The following is a 13,341-nucleotide window of genomic DNA, read 5'->3' as shown; positions in this document are numbered from 1 at the left end:
CCCAGACTTAGGGAGGCAAAGGCACTCAAATCTCTGAGTTTGAGTGAAGCCAGCCTGGTCTACAAAGTGAGTTCAGAAGAGCCAAGGCTACACAACGTAAGAGCCATTTGAGGGTTGTATGAAAACTTCATACATTAGAAGTTTCCTTTAAAATTTTATATATATATATATATATATCTCAGGGCTTTAAAAATTACAGGTCCTTAGCTCCCCTTTAATCCTAGCACTAGGGAGGCAGAGGCAGGCAGATCTCTGTGTGTTCCAGGACAGAGCTACCTAGTGAGACCCTGTCTCCAAAAAAAAAAATTACAAGTCCTTCGCATATATATTACAGCTTCCAGTTTTGTGGTTTTATGAAATTCCTGTGTGTTCGAAAATATGTGGATCTCTGCTCTGCGTCTATATGCTTTTTTTTTTTTGCTTTTGCTTAGCCTTTTTCCTTGTTTGATTGTTTTACCCTATTCCAATTTGCTTATTTTTCTTTTATCTTATTGTATTGTTTTATTTTTATCCTTATTCTTTTTAATTAATTTATTTTTTATAAATTATAGTTTATTCACTTTGTATCCCCGCTGTACCTCCCTCCCTCATCCCTTCCCAAACCCACCTTCCCTCATCTCCTTCCATGCCCTTCCCCAAGTCCACTGATAGGGGAGGTTCTCCTCCCCTTCCATCTGACCCTAGCTTATAAGGTCTCATCAGGACTGGCTGCATTGTCTTCCTCTGTGGCCTGGTAAAGCTGTTCCCCATTCAGGGGGAGATGATCAAAGAGCCAGCCACTGAGTTCATGTCAGAGACAGTCCCTGTTCCCATTACGAGGGAACCTACCTTACACACTGAGCTGCCATGGGCTACATCTGTGCAAGGGTTCTAGGTTATCTCCATGAATGTTCCTTGGTTGGAGTATCAGTCTCAGAAAAGACCCCTGCACCCAGATTTTTTTTTTTTTTTTGGATCTGTTGCTCTCCTTCTGAAGCTCCTGTCCCCTCCAGGTCTGTCTCATCCTTCTTTCATAAGACTCCCTGCACTCTGCCCCAAGTTTGGCTATGAGTCTCAGCATCTGCTCTGATACCTTGCTGAGTTGAGTCTTTCAGAGGCTCTCTATGGTAGGCTCCAGTCCTGTTGCCTGCTTTTTCCCTCTTCCAATGTCCATCCCATTTACCTTTTTTATTTTTATTCTTTAGAAATCTATTTGTTTTCTTTTCTTTTTAATTTTTTCATTATAGACAGGGTTTCTCTGTGTAGTCTCGGCTGTCCTGTACTCACTTTATAGACCAGCCTGGCCTAGAATTTGTGAAGATCCACCTACCTCTGCCTCCCTGAGTGCTAGGATTACAGGTGCGAGCCCATCTTGCCCATTTGATTTCTAAAGAGAGACAGAAAGACTGGATGCAGATGGGAGGGGAGATGAGGAGGAACTGAGAAAAGTAGGAGTAGAAAACATAATCAAAAAATATATGAAACAAATCTATTTCTGATTTTTAAAAACATGTCTACAGCACTCAAAATAATCTATACAGTCAATGTAATTTTCAATAAAAATACCGATGATATTCTTCAGAAAACTAGAAAAGCTGATCACATAAGAAAAGTCCAACAGGCCAGGCATACTGGTGCACACCTTCGATATGAAGCAGTTAGGCACATCTCTAGGAGTTTGGCCCCAGCCTGGTATACATAGTGAGCTCCAGGCCCAACTGTGATATATGTGAGGCCCTGTCTCTATAAAAGCCTTCAGAACCAAAAACAATCCTGAAAGGGAGATGAGGGAGGGCAGGAGCAGGCCGATCTCTGAAACAGGTTACACTGTGAGTTCCAAGACAATTAGGGCTAAAGAGTGAGACACGTGTCTCGATAAAAAAGTAAACAAGCTAGCTAGCTAGCTAACTACTTAGAGGTAAGCTGCAGTGTGCATCAACTGTCTCTTCTAATAATGTGTTACTAAACAAGACAAAGAGCAACATAGTAAGTTTTCAACTGAAACAACTGTGATATACATTCCTACAACCTAAGGGTTTTTTTTTTTTCCCTCCCTAAGACTATTTTCCTTAGCTGAAAGAGCCCGAAGTCCCTAGAGAGAAACTGAATTTCTATCTAGGAGCAAAAAAGATTAAAGATAGACCTCAAAAATATTCTTTCCAAAAAGCAATGAACTGTGTAGCTTTCAGAAAAGGTACAAAATAATCACGTTGAAAACATCATTTAAAAACTTTAAAAGGAGGGCGTGGTGGCACATGCTTGTAATCCCAGCACTCAGTGAGGCAGAGGCAGCCTGGTCTACATAGACAGCCAAAGCTACAAAGAGAAAGCCTGTCTCAGGAGGAAAAAAAAAAAAAAAACACTTTAAAAGGAGCTGGACAATAGTGGCGTGGGCCTTTAACCTCAGCACTTGGGAGGAAGTGTGTTTAAGGTACCTAAGAGCTCAGCACAACAGAAACTAATGATTTAAACCAGGACTTCATTATACCATTAGCTAATGAAGCATTTTGCCTCCATGTTCATATTAACAAAAGCTTTGAACAAATACTTGACTTCACAAGTCAGAAATATAGTAACGACATAAAATGAGTTTCTTTCAGAAGACTGTAATTTTGCTTTAATAAAAGGCACTCATATATACAAAATAATTCAAACTAAGTAAGGACTCAAGTAAAGAAATGAGAAAGAGACCTCAATTTTTCATTCTATCATTAGACATCAAATAATTTAAACAGATAGAAGACTTAAGAGTTTTATATACAGACAAATGCTGACATACTACATATCTATACAAATGCTTCTTGAAGTATATAAGAAAGTATAAATTATTATGTATTTTAACAAAATTCTCATTAAGATTCAATACCTGTTTCCACAATATTTTCTGTTTCTGTGGTCTCCAGCCCATCCATGCTGTCCTCATCTTCCACTGTAGATTTTCCTCTACTTCGAGGCCTATAGCAAAAAAAATAAACACATAAAGTTTAATTTTTTTGCTTGGTTGGTTTTTGAAACATCTCACATATAAGCCAGGCTGGCTTAGGGCTCCTGATCTTCCTTATCATCCCAGCTACTGAGATGTGTAGCACGAACTACCCAGATAATGTTAAATTTTAAGGCTTAGGTTTAAACACCCTATAAAGCACACTTGGAATGCATAACAAATAAAATTTAAGCTTTCTCCAGCATAATAACACACCAAGTAATAAATATGTTTCCTTCCTTAAAGGTTCCTTGTGAGGATAGAACCAAATTAATAAATACCTTAAGTTTGGAAGTACTTATTCAGGGTTTTACCTCCTTTGAACTGACCTTTCCAAGACTCCCTTGTGTATCCATTACTAGCTTCTAAATTTCTAGTAAGTTCTTTACAAAGTTCAGATGTAAGAAAGGTTGTAGTCTATACTCAGTGAACTTTAAAAGTGATAACTGAAAATTCCACTTACAAAAAGCTCATGTAGTTGGGCCAGCAAAAAGATTCAATAGGTAAAGGTGCTTGCCTCCAACCCTGACCACCTAAGTTCAACTCCTGCGACTTACATGGTGAAAGGAGCAAACAAACCCCTGCCTGCAAGTTGTTCTCTAACCTTCACTAGTGCTCCATGACTCTTACATGTGGACATGCACACACAGAAACACAGAAATAAATCACATGTAATAAAAGACTAAATAAAAGTTAAAAAACAAACAAACAAAAACTAGCTTATGTAAGTGGCTAGATCTTCAAACTTTTAATCCCAGCCCTCAGATCTCTATGAGTTTGAGGTTAGCTTGGTCTATATACGAAGTTCTAGGGCTATACAGGTGGACCAAACTCAGATCAAATTTTTGCCAGTGTGATAGCACAGAATAGAATATAAAAGATGAGCACAGTCAATATAGCTTGGTGGTGGAGAATTTTTCTAATGTGTACAAAGTCCTGGGTTCATCAACAACAGATTAAATAACTAACTTACTAATTAATTGATTAGATTAAATCAGAAAGAGCTGCTCAGACAACACAATTTTTTTTCTGTATATAATTCGCAGTCAAAAGTTGACAGTTCATTTATGCAAAAAATACTTGATTCCATGCCAAGCACTCCTCTAAGCGTATTTAGTGACCCTTATGCATTAGTGATTCTCAATGGGGAAAGGGGTTGAACCCCAAAAATATCTGGCAATGTCTAAAAAAAATTTTTTGTTGTCACAATACGGAGTAAGGAAACTACTCATCCCAACCAGTAGATAGTCCAGGTGGTGCTGCTCCTAACATCCTATAATGCAGGAAGTACCCCTGCCAAGAAATCAGCTAGTCCAAAATGTCAACAGTTTAGAGATTAGGTTCTATTCTCTTCTCTATCTACAACAAAAAAAAAATTGTATGAGTCCCATTTTTACCCTCTATTTTTATTATAAAATAAAAACCATAAAATATTAAAATCCATGTAGACTAGAGAGATGCCTTAGCAGTTAAGAGTATTTCCTGATTTTTCAGGACCTGACTTTAGCTGCCAGCACCCACATCAGCATCTAAAAACCACTGTTACTCTAGCTCCAGACAATCTGATACACTCTTCTGGCCTCTATGCATACACATACATATAAATTTTCTTTCTTCTTTTTTTTGTTTTGTTTGGTTTTGTTTTGTTTTGTTTTGTTTCTCTATGTGGCAGGGCCCTGGCTATCCTGGACTCTTCGTAGCCCAGACTGACCTTGAACTCACAGAAATCTGCCTGCCTCTGCCTCCCAAGTGCTGGGATTAAAGGCATGTCACCACCTCTGGCAGTTTTCTTAATCTCAAGAAATTTTTTTTAAAAAATGTTAAGTGGGACTAGACACTCCATGAATCTTAAGGTTTGGTCAAAGAAATTACCTCTTGGCATTTTAAGCTAAAAGCTTTGAGCAACATTTGATTGGTCCGTTGAACTCTTTATAGTAGTGAATTACATTTTGCCAGTTCTTTGCATGCAAATGTTTCCATTCCATTCCCAGTACAATCACCTGAAACATTCCACATGGTCATTGTCACAAAGCCTGAATTGAGTTTCCCACATGATGAAAGTATCTGACCCCCAAACATGCACAGTGGTACGTATCCATGTGGCAATACAAATAATCGAAATAAACTGGGGAAAAAAATCCCTAAAATTATCTACAGCACAGTGAAGAAATATGCAACTCCCAAGTTTAATATTTAAGGTCTTTTTGAACAATTGATAAATCTAGCTTTCCATCTTTCCAACATTCATCTCTGGAAGATACTTTCTCTCCTAGATAACTTATGGAACATACAAATAACCATTTAGATGGAAAATATGAACATATTTTCTTAAACATAAATATATAGCTTCTACAATTTTCAAGGTAAGTAAAATGGTAATTTTTCCTTTGAAATGGAATCTGCAATGCCAAGTATGGTGGTTTGAATATGAATGTCCCCAAAGGGCTTATCTATGTGAATGCTTAGTCACCAGAGTGTGAAACTCTTGGAAAGAATTAGAAGGATTAGGAGGTGTGGCCTTTTTGGAAGAGAGATGTCACTGAGGGTAAGCTTTGAGGTTTCAAAAGACCACACCAAGGCCAGTGTCTCTCAGCCTCTCTCAGCTACTTTTCTAGCAGCATGCATGCCATCACACACTCTGCCATGATAATAATAAACTAAGCCTCAATAAGCAAGCCCTCAATTAAATGTTTTCTTTTATAAGAGCTGCCTTGGTCATAGTGTCTCTTCAATGCAAAGTACACTGACTAAGGGTTTCATGGCTCTGGCATTGAAGCTTGTGTCACCACACAGACATACATTACTAGTAAAACCAGATTTCTATAATTATTCTTTAGTGATATTTGTCATTATTAAAAGTCATTAAAGGGGCTGGAGAGATGACTCAGCATTTAAGAACTGCTCTTCAAGAAGACCGAGGTTCAATTCCCAGAATCCACATGGCATCTCACAACTGTCTATAACTCCAATGCACATAAAAGAATAAATAAAATTAAATAAAAAATTTAAAAGTTATTAGAATTTATATAATCTTGGCCCAGGAATACAAGATGAGGCTCTATCATGAGAAAATAATGAATCACACAAAGTCATTAAATGAAGGGTATTCACCCAAGCATTGTGTTTGTATTGGTTTGAATTAGAAATGTCTCCCATAGGCTTAAGTCTTTGACTACTTAAATATCAGCTGGTGGCACTGTTTGGGGGTTTAGAAGGTGTGGTCTTATTAGAGGAGGCATGTCACTGGAGGGAGGCTTTTTGAGTTAAAAGGCTGGCACAATTTCAAGTAAGCGCACTATACCTGTGGCAGTAGTGGTGCAGGCCTTTAGCAGTACTCAGGAGGCAGAGGCAGGTAGGTCTCTGTGAGTTTGAGGCCAGCCTGGTCTACAGAGTGAGTTCCAGGACAGCAGAACTGTTACACAGAGAAACCCAGTCTCAAAAAACCAGGAGGAAAAAAAAAAAAAAAAGGAGTGTACTGAATTCCCATAGACTCATCACCAGTTTCTATACTTAGAGTCCACGGTGAGCTCTCAACTTCCTGCTCCAATTACCATGTCTCCCTACCATGACAAATTCTAAGCCTCTAGAATAGTGGTTCTCAACTTCCTACTGTTGTGATGACCCCCTCAAACATAAAATTAATTTCTTTTGTTGCTGCTTCATAACTGTAATATTTTTGCTGTTGTTATGAATTTTAATGTAAATATCTGGTAAGAAACCCCAAAGGGGTTGCAACTCACAGGTTGAGAACTACCATTCTAGAAGCGTAATCCAAAAAAAAAAAAACAACTTTCTTCCATAAATTACCTTGGTCATGGTGTTTTATCAGAGCAATAGTAAAGTAACTAATACATTATTTATATCTCAAAAAACTGATTAAGAAGGGCTTGCAAGATGGCTCAGCTGATCAAGGTACCAAGCCTGACAACTTCACTTCCATCCTTAAGATGCACATAGTAGAGAATCAACTCCAGCAAGTTATCCTCTGACCTGCCATGTGAGTAGCATGGCACATGTGCCCCTTCCTACACACAAAACAAATAACTGAAATTTAATTTTCAGTTTTCCTGCTGCACTTTTCCTCATCTGTTAAACGGGGGTGATGGTATCTACCTCATGGACAGATGTTAAGTATGTTAACTACAGTATCTACCTCACTGACACATTAACTACAGTTAAGTAGTCAATAGTTACCTACACTTATATGCATCATCTTTATTCCTATTAGTATGATAACAAAAGAAAATTGATCCTAAGACAGTAGCAAAGACTCCTTAACAATTAATAACTTGGTTTTTTGTTTGCTTTTTTGTTTATTGGTTGGTTGTTTTTTTTATTTTAATATATGTGGGTGTCTGCCTGTGTATATGCCTGTGCACCTTGTGTATGCCTGGGGTCCAGAAAGGTCAGGAGAGGACATAGAATCTGCTGAAAATGAAGTTACAGGTAGTTGTGAACTACCATTTAGGCACCAGAATCAAACCCAGATCCTCTTCAAGAGCAACGAGTGCTCCGAATTGCTTGCTAAGCCATGTCTCCAGACCCCAACCACTTTATAAAGAACCTCAGTTCAAGCCTTACCAGTTGCCCAATATTAGCATAAAATAAAAAACTAAGTAAAACTCTAGAAGGCTGAATGGTAAAGGAGAGAAATGAGTGAGAGAAGAATGGAACAAAGAAGATGAAGACTGCACACACAGTTCAAAAAAAATAAAAGATAACTACTTTGGTCCTGCCAAGGCCCCCACCCCTTTCTCCCTCTCTCTTAATATTTAATTATGTGTATATATCTATGGAGGAGTATGTGCAATGTGCACAGGTTTCTGCAGAGACCAGAAATCTGATGCCCCTGAAGCTGTGAGCCACCCAACATGGGTGCTGGGATTTAAACCCAGGTGCTCTGCAAGAGCAATACACACCCTTAGCCATGAGCCGTCTCTCCATCCCAGTATATTACTTCTTATAGCAATCATTTAGATTAAACCCTGCCATGTCTTTCCCCCAACCTTCACTGCTAAATCAAAACTATTCCTTTCCTTAGATTGACTTAAAATCCATTCCTCCGCTGCAGTCTCATCTCTTGACTGGTACCAGGCTTGCTAGACTCTTGGCAAATTCTTCCATTACAAACTCACTCACTTGGTGCAGCTTTTGCACAAGCTACTCCCTCTGCCTGCAAAGTAACCTTGACCTCCTCCAGGGATCCCTTAATCCAACAGGTAGAAATCAAACCCATAATGCTTTTCTGACCTAAGCTTGGTGGTTCTGCTACAGAACATCTGCAGGTACATGTACCATCATACTGCACTGAGCTTCTACTAGCCAATGACACCTTAAAAGGAATCATACCATTTCTGTATGCTTCCAATATTTTACTGCACAGAGACAGAATATAAGAAGAAACATCTATCACTGCAGAAAAATGCTAATGAACACACTGATTATATTAAAACTAAGTGAAGGGAATTAAGAAAGAATCAAACCTTTATCCTGCCTTTCCTATATGAATAATTACAATGGACAAACAGTCAAGAGATAACTGGTCAGCCAGGCCTGGTACACTGTGTGTACCAGGTACCCTGAAGACTGAGGTAGGAGGATCACTTGAACCCAGGATTCAGAGCAAGGCTGAGCAGCATAGCAAGATTCCATTCAAAACAAGCAAACTGAAAAGGGAGACAAGGGGCTCCTTATAAAAAGAAGTCTATCAAATTAACTTCACAGCTAGAGAGATGGCTTACAGTTAAGGGTATTTGTTCTTACAGAGGATCTAGGTTTGGTTCCCAGAATCACATCAGATGGTTCAAAACCTCCTATAACTATTTTCTCTTCTGGTCTCTGTGGGAACTGAACTCGTGGTGTGCACACACACAGACAAGCTACATGCACATACACATTAATTTCATTTTGTTTTCCTTTTTAAAATTATTTTTGTTTTATGTGTGTATGAGCATTTGCTTTAGTGTACATATGTGAACCACATGTGTGTTGTGCCTGTCAAGGCCAGAAAAGGGTGTTGGAACTCCTTGAACTAGAGTTATAGAGTTGTGAGCTACCAAGTAGTTGCTGGGAACTGAACTTGGGTCCTCTGCACAAGCAACATGTGCTCTTAACCACTGAGCCACCTTTTTAGCCTCCAGATACTCTTTTAATTAGAATTTTAACTTAAAATTTTTGGTATGAAGTTGGAACTAAGATTTTTTTAATCCTTACTTTTTAAAAATAACATTCTCAATTACTTATAAATAACATTATGCCTGAAACTTGGTTCAAAGTTATGCAAGAGGACAAGAGTATAAATGAAATAAGGCAGTGTTTGTTCTCTATGGAGGGAGAAAAGAAAAGCTGACACTGGATAGGTAAAGAGGTGTGGAGGATCCATGAGGAAACCAGGGAGGAAAACCTCAGAATATACTGTATGAATTTTCAATTTAGAAAAAAAGTTAATTACACACCTGCAACTACAAAGAAGTATCTATGCTTCCCACTTACCACCAGTATACTAAAAATATGGTGCAAGACCACACAAGTTTCCTAAAATGTGATAGTTCTTCAGCTGAGTAACAATCCATTGCTCACATTGGATCCATTTCTTCCTTCCTTCCTTCCTTCCTTCCTTCCTTCCTTCCTTCCTTCGTTTCTTCCTTCGTTTCTTCCTCCCCCTCCTCCAACCAAGATAGGGTTTCCCTGTGTGGTCCTGGATGTCCTGTAATTTGTTTTGTAGACCATGCTGGCCTCAAACTCACAGAGGGCTACCTGCCTCTGCCTCCTGAGTGCAGGGATTACAGGCGTGTGCTACCATGCCCAGCCATTGTACTTTCTATTACATATGAAAAACTCTATAAAAATACAACACTCACTTTTTTAAGCAAAAACATCTATTTTTCTATAAAATATATTTTATCAAAGAATAATAAATGAAATAAGACTAGTGTGTGTTGTTGTTTTAGGTTAAGTGAGGACAGTATAGGGACGCAATACATTATTCTCTGCATACTTGCACAGGTCCCATGTGAAGACTGCCTAGTTCAAATTCTGGCTCTAGGACTCTGAGCCTCAGATGCTTTAAAAAACAAACAAAAAAGGTCTCTATTCATAAGATTTTCATAACAACTAAATGTTAAGACACAGTTTTCCTAAAACACTCTCCATCTACATTCTCATTGTCATCACTGAGACTACAAGGGTCTTGTGAACCCTCTTCCAGGCACTTCAGAGAGTACATGGGCAGTCTGACTAGCTTCTTTTCCTCCTAGGCATTCAGCTGATTGACATTTTGTAACTTCCTTTACATGTGATTGAGATGAAAGCAATACTGACAGAAGCCACTTATCCACTCCCACTACTTGTCCCCAAACCTCCCTGTAACATGCAATCCATCACCTCTTCTCTTCCTGGCAAACATCAATGCTTGCACCACATTTTAACATCAGGTGTTGACATCAGAGATTAGGCCAAGTTCGACATAGCTAAGCTACTGAGATAAACCTGTGATTTTTGCCAGCATAGCTCCAACTAATTTTTGTGGATTCAACACAATATTCAACATTTTACAGAAGGAAAAAAAAAACGACAAATTCAGGAATTAGCAGGGCATAGTAGCACAGGCCTGTAATCCCAGCACTCAGGAGGTGGGGGGGGGGGTCACAGCAAGAGGCCAGTGTGCTCTACCCAGCAAATTGCAAGCCAATCAGAGCTACACAGACAAACCCTACCTCAAAAAGAAAAGAGAGTCAAGGAGGTAACTCATTGAGTACAAGTGGTTGCTACATAGACCTGACCAGTCTGATAATCCTGAGCCCATATAAATGTCCTGATGGACTAGCAAGCAACTGTGAACCCAGGACTCTTACACTAGGAGACAGGAAGCAGAAAAAAAGAGAATCAATCCAGAAACTGGCATATGCAGCGCAGCAGCAGAAACCAGAGACCGAACCCTGCTCAAAAATAAGGTGGAAGGCAAAAAACCAAATTCCAAAGTTATTCTCTGACCTACATGTGTAACCCACACATACTATATTATACTTTTTAAGACAGGGCCCCTAGGCATGGCTAGACATGGAATTCACTAAGTAGACCAGACAAGACAAAAACTTTTAAAGTAAAAATAAATGGGAGAAAGGTAATGAGATAAATAAAACAATGAAGTCAAGCCCACACCTGTAAACGCAAGTGCTGGGAGGCTAAGGCAAAAACATAGCCACAGATCAGCCTGGCCTAAGAGTTCAAGGTGCACATGACGGGTGGGACTGTGTAAAAGAGACTGTTTAGTGCATTCCCATTTGTTTCATTTTGTTTTAGGAACCTTATTTATTTTTATTTTATGTGCATTAGTGTTTTGGCTGCATGCATGTCTGTATGTGGGATCCCTTGGAACTGGAGTTATAGTTGTGAGCTGCCATATGAATGCTGGAAATTGAACCTGGGTCCTCTCAAAGAGCAGACAATGCTCTTAATTGCTAAGGCATCTCTCCAGACCCCTTTTCCATTTGTTTAAAAAAAAGACAAAATTATGCCAACTGGGTATGGTAGCATACATCTATGTCAGTCCAGAGCTTGAGGTAGTAGTATGACAGATTTGAGGACATCCAAAGCTACACAACAATGTTGACTCTTAAAAATAAATAGATAAATAAATAAAAGGGGTGTACACACATACCAAAACTATAAAAATTTAAAAACATTCAGTTGTAACATGCTTGGCTGGCATGCATGAAGCCCTGCGCTCTATTCCAGGAGCCACATAAAAGTAAGCATTGTGGAGCATACATGTATACCAGCAGTTGGTGGGAGTCAGGAAATCAGAAGTTAAAGTAAAGAGGATAAAGACAATTTTGGAACACATGATATCCTGACTCAAAAAATAAAAAAGCAAATATTTATTTTTCATTGCACAGGACATCTTATCTACAAGCCAAAATTATGTAGAAAGAAATACAAGAAAGTTTCCAATGATTATCACTGTGCTTGCGGTTTGTACCATCTATTAGTCATGATGAACACATACTTTAAAATAAGCCAGGCATAGTGGTGCATGCCTTTAATCCCAGCGCTCAGGAGGCAGAGGCAGGTGGATCTCTGAGTTCAAGGGCAGTCTAGTCTATAGAAAGAATTCTAGGACAACAAAGGCTGCACAAAGAAACCCTGTCTTGAAAATAATAATAATAGTATTATTGTTATTATTTTTATAAGCTTCAGAATAAGTTTTGTATGATTTTATATTAATATATCTATGATTTATAGTAATGTTAATTGATCAAAATCAAATTTGTATAGTATCATCTTACAAGGTAAATCAAGGCTGAGGAAAAATAAATATTAAAATGTCTTATAATGAACATATCATCTGATCAATCTTATTAAAGTGGACATATAAATATTTGTTTTACATTTTCTTTGAAGACATTTTAATGTGTGTGGGTGCTTTGCTTGTATGTATATATATATATATATATATATGCAAACCATGTTCATACCTAGTACTCTTGGAGGGCAAAAGAAAGTATCAGAGGCCCTAGAACTGGAGTTAAAGCTAATCATAAGCTCCCTTATGGATGCTGAGAATTGAATTTAGGTCTTCATTAAGAGCAGTACGCACTCTTAACCACTTGCCATCCCTCCAGCCTACTACAACAAATAAATATATTTAAATAATCATATGCACATTTAAAAAATAAATATGGCCCACCCAAAAATCTACATTTCGTGAAAATATGGCCCTGCTGATCCAAAGCTGCAGGATCTCCATGACACAGGGCAACAACAGAATAACCAGAAATCCCAGTGAGAATCCAATATTGATGGTGTCACAGAAGTCAGAGACCTCAAACAAAACCAATGACTCATTGCAATGGGCATTTTCAAGTGAAGGGGTATGAACAAAGGGGTATACTGTGTATACTGTGACAGACTACAGCTTCCATGATGACATGCTGTCTGTACTTTGTTTTGGGGGGGTGTGTGTATGTGTGTGTTTTACTTTGTGGGGAGGTTACAAGAGCAAAAGTGGAATTCAAGGGGCTAGGATGATGAGTGGGACTGGGGTACATGATGTGAAACTCACAATTAATAAATTTTAAAAATTTTTTAAATAAATAAATAAATATGAGCTGGGCGTGGTGGTGTGTGCCTGTACTCCCAGTACTTGGGGAGGCAGAAGCAGGCACATCTTTGTGAATTTGAGGCCAGCCTGGTCTACAAAGCAAATCCAGGACAACCAAGGCTACAAAGAGAAACCCTGTCTCAGGAAAAATAAATAAACAAATACATACATGCGTACATACATACATACATACATACATACATACATACATACATACATAAGTAGATAGGATGGATGGATGGATGGATGGATGGATGGATGGATGGATGGATGGATG

At 38.5% G+C, this 13,341-nt stretch overlaps 1 protein-coding gene across 12 annotated transcripts in view; it reads right to left on the bottom strand.

Annotated features, from left to right (window-relative positions):
• Window positions 1–13,341, bottom strand: part of Kmt2c (lysine methyltransferase 2C) — a 224,138-nt gene that overhangs the window by 166,143 nt on the left and 44,654 nt on the right. For all 12 annotated transcript variants that reach the window (XM_055612928.1, XM_055612931.1, XM_055612930.1 and 9 more), the window contains exon 2: window positions 2,846–2,934. In XM_055612928.1, the coding sequence (XP_055468903.1) occupies window positions 2,846–2,934 (89 nt within the window). The remainder of the gene's footprint in view (window positions 1–2,845; window positions 2,935–13,341) is intronic.

This window comes from Psammomys obesus, unplaced genomic scaffold, assembly GCF_907164565.1.
Source record: "Psammomys obesus unplaced genomic scaffold, mPsaObe1.curated_primary_1811, whole genome shotgun sequence".
NCBI classification, from domain to species: domain Eukaryota; kingdom Metazoa; phylum Chordata; class Mammalia; order Rodentia; family Muridae; genus Psammomys; species Psammomys obesus.
Note: the sequence above shows the minus strand (reverse complement) of the source record. Positions and strands in the feature narration are given on the sequence as shown.